The following is a 9,702-nucleotide window of genomic DNA, read 5'->3' on the forward strand; positions in this document are numbered from 1 at the left end:
TTACAAATTAAATTAAAGTGGATTAGCTTGAAATCTCATGTGGTATGAAAAGCAAATTTGATAATTATCTTGCTATTGGAGTTGCTTGTAGAAGTGGTTAAGATTTGTTTGGTAGATTTACATATATGCTCCCCTTGTCCAAAATTACTTGCAACACTTTCATGATTAAGATGTTCTATTTTAGGCTTTGTTTAGTTTATCTTAAATTGTTTTTTTTTTTTTTTTTTATTTATTTTATCTGATCTAATTTTTATTAATTTAAGTTGAACTAAACTTATTATTTTATATGAACATATTTTATATATTAGAAGATATTTTATTTATTTCGTTTGTACTTATAATTGAATTTTGGAAAAATGAAAAATAAATAATCCCACATTTGCGTGATCTGACGATAACAATCCCACCTTTTGATTATTACGAAACAATCCCACCTTGGTATGTCATCTTCTTTTAATGAACCTTGACTTGTTGGTGACCAATTTTTGTAGGTTATATACCACGTGTCAAATTTTTATAGGTTCATTTCATTTTTTATAATTATAAAAAAAGCAAAAAAAAAAATACAAAACAAATAAAACAAAAAAAGAGGGGGAAATAAAAAAAACCAGCCACCAACCCCCAAACCCTAGCCCCTACCTCAACCACCACCAAAAATCGGCCGACCACCCTCCTTAACCTTCGAAATCGGTCGGCCGACACCAAGGTTGTGTTTATAGGGTGTTTAAGGGGGGTTTTCGGGGCTGAGATGGGGATTTTCGAGATAGTTAGATGGAGTTTTCGGCGATGATGGCTATGGTGGTTATGGAGGTTTTCGACATGGGTTATCGGCGGCTGAGTGGGGTTTTCATGGTGATGTTTGTGGTGGTTATAGAGGTTTCGGGGTATGATTTGGTTTAGGGGGTGATTTCGATGGTGGTTTAGGGGTGAGGTTTGGGTCGGGGGTGATTTCGGTGGTGGCTATGGTGGTTTCGGGGGTGAGATTTGGGTCAGGGGGTTACGGCCGGTCGTTTTCGGTGGTTTTCGGCGGTTGTAGGGGTTTATAAGGCCTGGGATGGAGGTTTTCGGGGCTGGAATGGAGGTTTTCGGTGGCAGGGTGGTGGATGTGATTTCGGGGGTGGCTTATGGCATTGGGAGGTTCGGTCGGCGTTTTAGGAGGTTCAGGGTGGCGAACAGCGGGTTTTAGGTGGGCCTAGGGTATGGGTTAGGGGTTTCACGGTGGCTGGGGGTGGCTAGTGGCGGGTGTTTTTTTTTTTTTTTAAATTTTGTTTCACCTGTTTTTTTTTTTTTTTTAGTTTAACTTTTATTATTTTGACCAATTAATGAGTGACATGTGGCTTAGAAAATTTTTTTAAAAACATTTAAACCTGTTTAACAGGTTGTAAGTAAAAAGGTCTATTAAAAGAAGATGATATACTAAGGTGGGATTATCTCGTAATAATCAAAAGGTGGAATTGTTATTGTCATACCGCACAAAGGTGGAATTATTTATTTTCATTTTTCCTTGAATTTTTTAATATTATATTGTATAAACGTACTCTTATACTTGCATGTTTTTCTTTTTGATTTCAACGTAGAACATGGAAGTATAAGAGCAACAAGAAAGAGTGAAAGACAATCACCAACACATCTAGAAACAGAGCAACAAAATACACAAGAACATACGATGTGAGGTCATAGTTTATTTGCTAGAAACCAATTATGAAATCCGAGCCTTGTATCACACAAACAAGGATTGGATTGGATTGGATTGGATTGGATCATAATAGACAAAAGCCCAATAAGTGCTGTAGTGGCCAGTTGTATGGAGTCGTATTAAAATAGGATATTGCTCTATATATAATCGAATCTATATCTATATTATATATTAAAAGACGTTCTTAATTAAGGATGCACATCATGTGTTACCCTCTATTCCACTGATAGGATGCCACATCATCCAATTAGAAACCAACAAGATGCCACATCACCCAATTTAGAAATATGAACGGTACCCGTCAATTAAAAAAAAGGTCAAGTCAAGAATCGAACTTAGGTCCATTAGAAAATGAATAAGTCATACCATCTTTGCTAACTAATAATTTTGCGTATTTATTCTTCTTAATTATAATTAATGTAGATCATAAGAGTGTATATATTTATACTTTTATATTTCTAATTGTAAAGTAGTACGGAGTACTCCGAACTATCTATTAACTAGAAGACGAATGTTTTCTTTGATTAAGTCTAAACTAAATAGATATATCTAAGATTATTATGTACATCAAAAAATAAAACTAAAAATCAAATTCATCTACAAAAAAATATAATACATGAAAACTACAAAGTAAAATACAATAATATTTAAAATATCGATCCGGGGCATCGTCCGGGCTTAACACTAGTTTATATTATAAATAGAGGTTATTTGTAACATGGTCTTTGGATCTTATAATCTTCTTCTGATCTTAACATTTTGTTTACTAACAATTTAGAGAGAAAACCCTGAGTCATTATGCAAATGGGGACCCCTCACAGTAAAAGCAATATGTGTGAGATCTAAACCCTACTTGTGGACCAAATGAAGAAACTACAATTGAAGTTCTAGATCTCTAAGGAAGACAAAAAGGATTCAAAAGTAGAGTCCGCATCAAAAGTATATCTTTTTTTTTAACAGACATCAAAAATATACCTTACTACTTGTATGGTTCATAGTAATTTGTGCATGAGATTATGTCTGTTTGGATGATTGGAAAGTGTTTCACGAAAATTTACTAATCGCATCTGTAAGGTTCCATAAATTCAATGTATTAACATGGATCATAAGTACCATATGGAGCATAGTAAAAGGCAAAAGGTTGTAACACAAAGATATGATATGTGCACTAAGGTTCAAAACTCTAAGAGACGACAGAGAATCCAATGTCAAATGATGATGATATCCCAAAATTAAGTATAGGAGAAAGTTTGTGTGTATGAGACTTGGATTATATGCTTAAGCTATGAAAGAGTGCGATTCACCTAATGACTAATATGACACTAACTAAACCTCACACAAACCTATACCATCGATCCAAACAAAAAGACAGTGTTAGATATATACTAGATTTGCTGATGGGAGATGCAACACAAAGGAAAATTGATACTACCCAATTTATGATATAGAAATTCTCAATGGTAGCCCCTAAATTTTGGTACTCATAAATGGTAATTTCTTTTTTTAAAATTCAAAAAATGATCCTTAGCTTTTTAAGTTCTTTATTCCACTTATGAGATTGATGAGGTTTAAATGAGTTGGTTTTCGTTAACATGCTATCCATGGTTAACCTATCCCTCCACCACATCATTTCCCTAACCTAAACCGCTCTCCCATAGCCAACAACACCCCACAAATTCTCATAGCAGCAGCACCAACCTCACCAAAGCAATAGCCGAGACGACCACGACCACGTTCTTGCTGCCAACACCTCCCTACTCTATCCTACACCACACCATTGTCTTATCCTACACTACTCCAACTTCATCTTCCACAAACCTCCTCACGCTGCTCTCCTTGTCACCAACATATTCCGGAAATTGAAACTCCTACGAGGGTTTAGTGAGAAAGTTTTTGAAGGAAAAGGGGCTGTGCAGGCGCCAGCCTGGGCATTTGGGCAGAGGGGGCAGCGTTAGGCGGCAAGCCTGGGTGCAGGTGGCTAGTAGTCTAAGGTGGCAACGTGGAGGAGAGAGAGGGAGAATGAGAGAGCTGGCTGACACAGTGAAGGTGGCTGAGGTCAGGGTAATTCATTAAAAGGAGAATGTGGTTGTGGTTTGCAGTCACCAGCAGTGCGTGGGTGGAGGAATAGCCGAATAGGTGGTCAGGTTGGGGAAGAGAAAGTATGTAACACATGTTAGAGGATAAATAAAGAAGCATAACCAAATGAATGTATTACAAATTTTACACCAAATGAGATAACTACAACGATTTGATTCAGATAAGCAATGCAATTGCAGCTACAAAATATAGTGATGGTTTGGTCATATGCGGATATTTTCTTTCTCATGTCATACTGGAAACATGATTCAGTAGCAGTAGCCAGAAGTTCTGCAGCTGAACAAACTTGAGACAATAGTATTAAAAAAAAAAAATACGTAGTAATAATCATCTGAGAATTAGCTGTCGAAAGCTGAGCAATATCGGATGCATATTATATAAGTCAATAATACATAATTTGAACTCAAAATGATCCAGAAGTGTAACAGGTTTACAGCCCCTACATTCAAAAGAAAACTAATCAAACTAACCCCAAAGATATAATTCAGGGAAGACAAGTATAAATTTTTAACTATTTTTCATTTCCTAAAATCCACTAAAAGACCTGAAGTTTTTTTGATTTTTGAAACAATTTCTATAAGGAGAATCCTGAAATACATACCAGTTATCATGTTCTGAAGAAGATATATCCTTGTACGAAGATTTTAAAGACCTATACAGCATAACATCCTAAATTCATTCCATTGCTCGTCACTATTTGCTATAGAATCTCCCTGTCACAACCTTTTTTTACGCCCAAAAATTTTTGAAAAGAAAAAAAGAATCCAAGCGACAGTTCAAGTACAACATCCTCCTCCTCCTCCTTTCCCTTGGTTATTTATCTCAGGTCCTGGAACAATAATCTGGGTTCCCTTAAGAAGAGCTGCATTACTGCTCGCATCATGATCACCGTTGACAGTAAGAGTCTTCTTACTGACTGTTCTGTATATCTCAGTCAGAACGGTTAAGAAAGCCGTCTCAACATTGGTGGAATCTAGAGCAGACGTCTCCATAAAGAAAAGATTCTCTCTCTCAGCAAACTCCTTTGCATCTTCAACCGGAACTGCCCGAAGAGAAGCCAAGTCACACTTGTTTCCGATAAGCATGATCACGATATTTTTATCGGCATGCCCCCTCAACTCATCTAGCCATCTTGCAATGTGGTCAAATGATTGGCGCTTGGTCATGTCATATACTAACATTGCTCCAACTGCTCCTCTGTAATATGCACTTGTAACAGCTCGATACCTGAATGTAGGAGATGATTAGCAGAAGAGAACGCTAAACAAAAATTATTTTAAAAAATTAGCAAGAAATAGAAATATTTGGGGTTATTCCACAAACTGGAATGGTATCCTCTTTCTTTCATTTTCCACAGCATACATTACTTAACAGCATATAACAGGTTTGAATCTAGTTTGATACATAAGGTTTAAGCTAAGATGATTATTAAAGCATATACAAAGAACAGATGAGAAAGCTAAAGGGAATCAGCAAGTACAAGTAAATCATGGGAACCATTTTGTCATTCCACAAGCTAAAAACCATGGCTTTGAATCTTAATTGATACATGGGATATAGGCCAATATGTATCAATTAAACTTGCTGAATCAAAACTTCTCAAGTTGTGAAGGACTCTGTCATATCACCTGATACTGTTAATACAGAGCTGTGGCAGCCAATACAAACTGAAAAAGCTGATACAACTGATATATAATCAATGAGACAATGACACAACACCATGATCCTTTACATGTCACCAGTCACCACTAAGTATTCTTCCATGGTGTGAAATATTGACTGACCATGATTGTATCCATAACTGCAATTTAGAACCCTGCTAAAGATTTTGTTTGTATAACTATGTTGCCCAAGTAAGCACCTTGTTAATAGACAAAGGAGAAATTCTAGAATGAAAATATAACAATAAAAATAGTACAAAAGAACTTTACACCAATTAACTTCAGATGACCAATCCTAAAGAGAAAAAAAAAGGCAAATAATCCTCATTTTCACGCGAGAGCTCTCAACTAAAACTAGAGTTGAGAACTTGAGATCAAAACATGTTTTCCTTTGATTTTTATTTTTTATGTCTCTTAATTGCTGCCTTGGTGGTTGGTGCAGTGGTGCTCATCAAACTCCCATAAAGTGTCATTGGATAAAGAGAAAAAAAAAATCCTAGATGATGTTTTCATCAACTATAATAAACTTTTGACCGAATCTTTTATAGTGTGTTTGAATGAAGGAATTGGGAGGGATGGGAGAGTAAAAGGTGAATATCCTAGATGATAATTTTCATCAACTTTTACTCAATTTGAAGCTTCATCTTCCACTACACTAAACTACATAATGTTTTCATCCTTGTTTCAGTATTTTCAAGCATCATCCTCTTTCATTGTGATGCTGTCTGCATGTTTAATGACTAATAATGCCAATCTAATATCCAGATCTAAGACTGCATTAAGTGACACTAGTGTTAGCTGGAAAGCATACGTTCTGCCATTCTGGTACTCAAAACAATTATGCAATATAATTCTTTTTTGGTTAAACAATCCCTATGATCAATGGTATCAAATTTTGTATTTTGTATGCACGTTTTAGAACATGGTAAGTAGATAAGAAAGGAATGAGCACAATAGGAAACACTGATTGACATACAAAACAAAAAGCTTGAATTTCAGTAATAGGATGAACAAAATTGGTTGTCATAGACAAGGAAGGAGTGAGAAATTTAGGAAATACTGAGGGCTGATAAATGTCCAGCAACGGAGGAGAAAGAGATTGTGGTAACTAGATCTCTACAGCTGTTTAAGGAAAAATTCCCAGTATTCATTACCCTGCTTTCAAAAAAAAGTTTCAGGAGATTTTAAATGTTGGCAATTAATTTTGCACTAGATGGAATAAGACTATAGGGCTAATTGGTGTTTGCATATAGCACCAAAGCATGGAACAATAACTGTCAGCACCTTGCTATGTTGGAAATTAATTTCATTGTCAAGGTTTTTGTTTGGACATTCTTTAGAGGATCCAAATATTGTTAATTAAAATTTTATTGCTAAGTAGAACAAGCTGTTGATGCTGAGAACGAAGTGAATCACAGCTAAAAGCGTCATCACCACCCAATCAACCCCCCCCCCCCCTACCCAGAAGGCTCCAACCACAGGTCCACAACCCATAAAAGAGAAGAAATTCTCAGAAACCTCCTCAAAAGAGCTAGAGAACATTAGCAAGTAAGATGAAGAGTCGCAAAATGAAGAGAGAGACAAAAAGATGCAATAATATAAAGCCATCAACATTTTGATCCTCTAAAGAATGTCCAAACAAAATCCTTACTGTGTAGACAAACAAGTGAAACGGCCAATAAGTAATTTCCTCTTTTCTGGTAAATTATCACTACATATATATTCTAAAGACTATCGCAACAAAAGAAGCAATTAAAACAAAGAAAACTGATAACAACTTAAAGAAGGAGCACCTAAAACATGTGCACAATACCAAGGTAAAATGAAGGCCATATATAGCCCAAAGAGAATTGAAGACAAACAGATAAACCAGGACCATATTTCTAGCTACCAACAAAATCTATTGAACAGATAATTACAAGATACGGTAGCACTTCACTTTCCTAAAAAGACACGGAGAGCCGTATCCAGCTTTCTCTCATCAAAATCCTTTTTCCCACATATATCACATGTTGTGTATCAACATCACACATAAACATTTGATCAAAGGGTACCTCATCACGAATAGCAAAAAATTTGATAGAATGAGAACTAAATTGCTTATATTATGGCGAGTATAAATTTACAATTCAACATCATAAATAGTCATGATGTATATCCACTGACCACCCAAAAGTCAAATCGTTATCCAACTATCATTCACCTAACTTCTCTTTCAGCATTGAGTATGTTTTCACCTCGAATTCTATCACGAACTTTAAACACATGCAGAGTAAGGCAAAAGGCTGATAACATTGTTCGACTAGCATTCTAATAAAAATCAGCTGTATAAAGAGAAGAACTAAGACATTATAATGATTAACCCATATATATCAAATCAAGTATAATATTCAATTCTCCTTGTAACTTGAGCACTTCCTTCCAGCTCAACAAACCCACATTTGAATATTGAAACTTAAAGGTCCTAATAAAATATGAGAATCACACCCCCAAATTAACTCGAAACAAAAGATGAAGGTAACAAATCATCACCTAAAACAATCCTTGAAAAGCTAAACAAGGCCACAATTGCTGCAATTCTACACCAAACTTTAATCGCGACCCAAATATCATAAAGTTCCATACCATATACATTACAATCACCCAAGCCACAAACATACAACAGCAGCAGCATCAACAACAAAAAACAACAAAGATCGTATCAAAACGAAAAGCAACAAAATGATGATCAACCTACAAAATTGGCATTTTACAATAGATCATAAAATGAATTTTTTCAACATGAAAAATATTAACAAATAACAAGCTAGAAAATGAAATTTGCAAACCTTTCTTGGCCAGCAGTATCCCATATCTGAGCCTTGACGATCTTTTGATCAATCACAAGGGTTTTTGTCTGAAATTCAACCCCAATTGTTGCTTTCGAATCAACACTAAATTCATTCCTCGCAAATCGAGCTAAAAGCTGGGATTTCCCAACAGCTGAATCCCCAATTAATACCACCTTAAACACATAATCGATTTTCTGATTAAAATCTCCATATAAATTCGACATTCTTTTATCCGATCAAACAATAATCTTCAAAAATTTAATCCAATCCCCTTAAAATATTATCAATTTCGCTTATAAATGATCGCAGAATTTATGATTGTACACAATCAATTCGTACACCAAGATCGAAAATCAAACAACCAAAATTTCTGGGTTAAATTATAATCAAAATTGATTAAAAAAATTTGGCAGATGGTTCGATTGATAGAATAGGGTTAGGGTTTGAGGATCAAATAAAAATTGAGAAAATTCGATGAATTTCTTGAGAGAAGATGATCAATTGGAAAACTGGAAAAGAGGAGAGAGAAAAAGAGAGCGAGCAACGGCTGAAGCGGGACCCATTAACGGCTTTTTCCTACCTTCCATTGGAACATTTTTAGAGTGGAGGATCATTACATTTGCGTAATTCTAAATTAATTTAATTAATTTCTTTTAATTAAATAAAATGTGAAGCCCAATTTGTAATTTGACTTCTCTTTTAAGGGCTTATATGCCAACATGACCAATACTCAAGGTTTTGATATTGTGATCCAAGCTTGACTTGATTTAGAAATTTGGATACAAACTTGATCATATTTGAATGCGGTTTTAATTATTGATTTTTATTTACCAATAAACTTACATGTTGGCCTAATTGGTTTTGATTGTGCTTTTTTTTTTTTTTTTGTCAGTTATGGCATGAACTCATGCGTTCAGCTTAAATATCAATTGACATAATGTTTTTTGCCGCGTGAGCTTGATTAGCTGGCGACTATTTTTCCAAGATGATTTTTGTAAATCAAATATTTAAGAAAAGAGCAGAATAAAAAAGAAATTGAAAAGGCAACTTTATTTACAATAACAAGGAAATAATATATAAAATGAATAAGCATTAAAACCCAATGAGTAGCCATAAACTTGCCTTTCTAAATCAAGTTCAAGCACTTTTCGACCTATATTTCAAAATGACCCAACCCAAAAAAATTCAAACCTGAATATGATCCAATTTAAAAGGTTAGTTCTCAAACCAATTGACAATTTAATTGTGCTATGCTTAGCAAAAGCAAGACGCATTACGTTTCTTTCACTAACTCCATAGATCTATCTAGTCTAATGTGGAAACATATATTACTATTGAATCGTGCCCTAAAAAAAAGGTAGACATCTAAGAAAGCTAAGGTAACTAAAATTATTAATTAATTTTTAAAGCCCAAATT

The 9,702-nt window shown here is 34.9% G+C and overlaps 1 protein-coding gene across 1 annotated transcript; it reads right to left on the reverse strand.

Moving 5' to 3' along the window:
• Positions 1-4,125: 4,125 nt before the first annotated feature.
• Positions 4,126-9,034, reverse strand: LOC145582348 (ras-related protein RABA4d-like). Its single transcript, XM_081639351.1, has 2 exons — positions 8,283-9,034; positions 4,126-5,020 (listed from the first exon to the last, which is right to left on the reverse strand). Exons 1-2 carry the CDS (start codon positions 8,507-8,509, stop codon positions 4,570-4,572), a joined length of 678 nt encoding a protein of 225 aa, XP_081495477.1. The 5' UTR covers positions 8,510-9,034; the 3' UTR covers positions 4,126-4,569.
• Positions 9,035-9,702: the final 668 nt, after the last annotated feature.

This window comes from Chenopodium album, chromosome 15 (assembly GCF_948465745.1).
Source record: "Chenopodium album chromosome 15, dcCheAlbu1.1, whole genome shotgun sequence".
Lineage (NCBI taxonomy): Eukaryota > Viridiplantae > Streptophyta > Magnoliopsida > Caryophyllales > Amaranthaceae > Chenopodium > Chenopodium album.

Bases quoted from the DNA above. Each gene is read 5' to 3' on its own strand.
- LOC145582348 (XM_081639351.1), bottom strand. From the start codon at position 8,509: ATGTCGAATTTATATGGAGATTTTAATCAGAAAATCGATTATGTGTTT. The intron at 5,021-8,282 runs GTTTGCAAATTT...TCCTACATTCAG, and splicing joins GATACTGCTGGCCAAGAAAG to GTATCGAGCTGTTACAAGTG.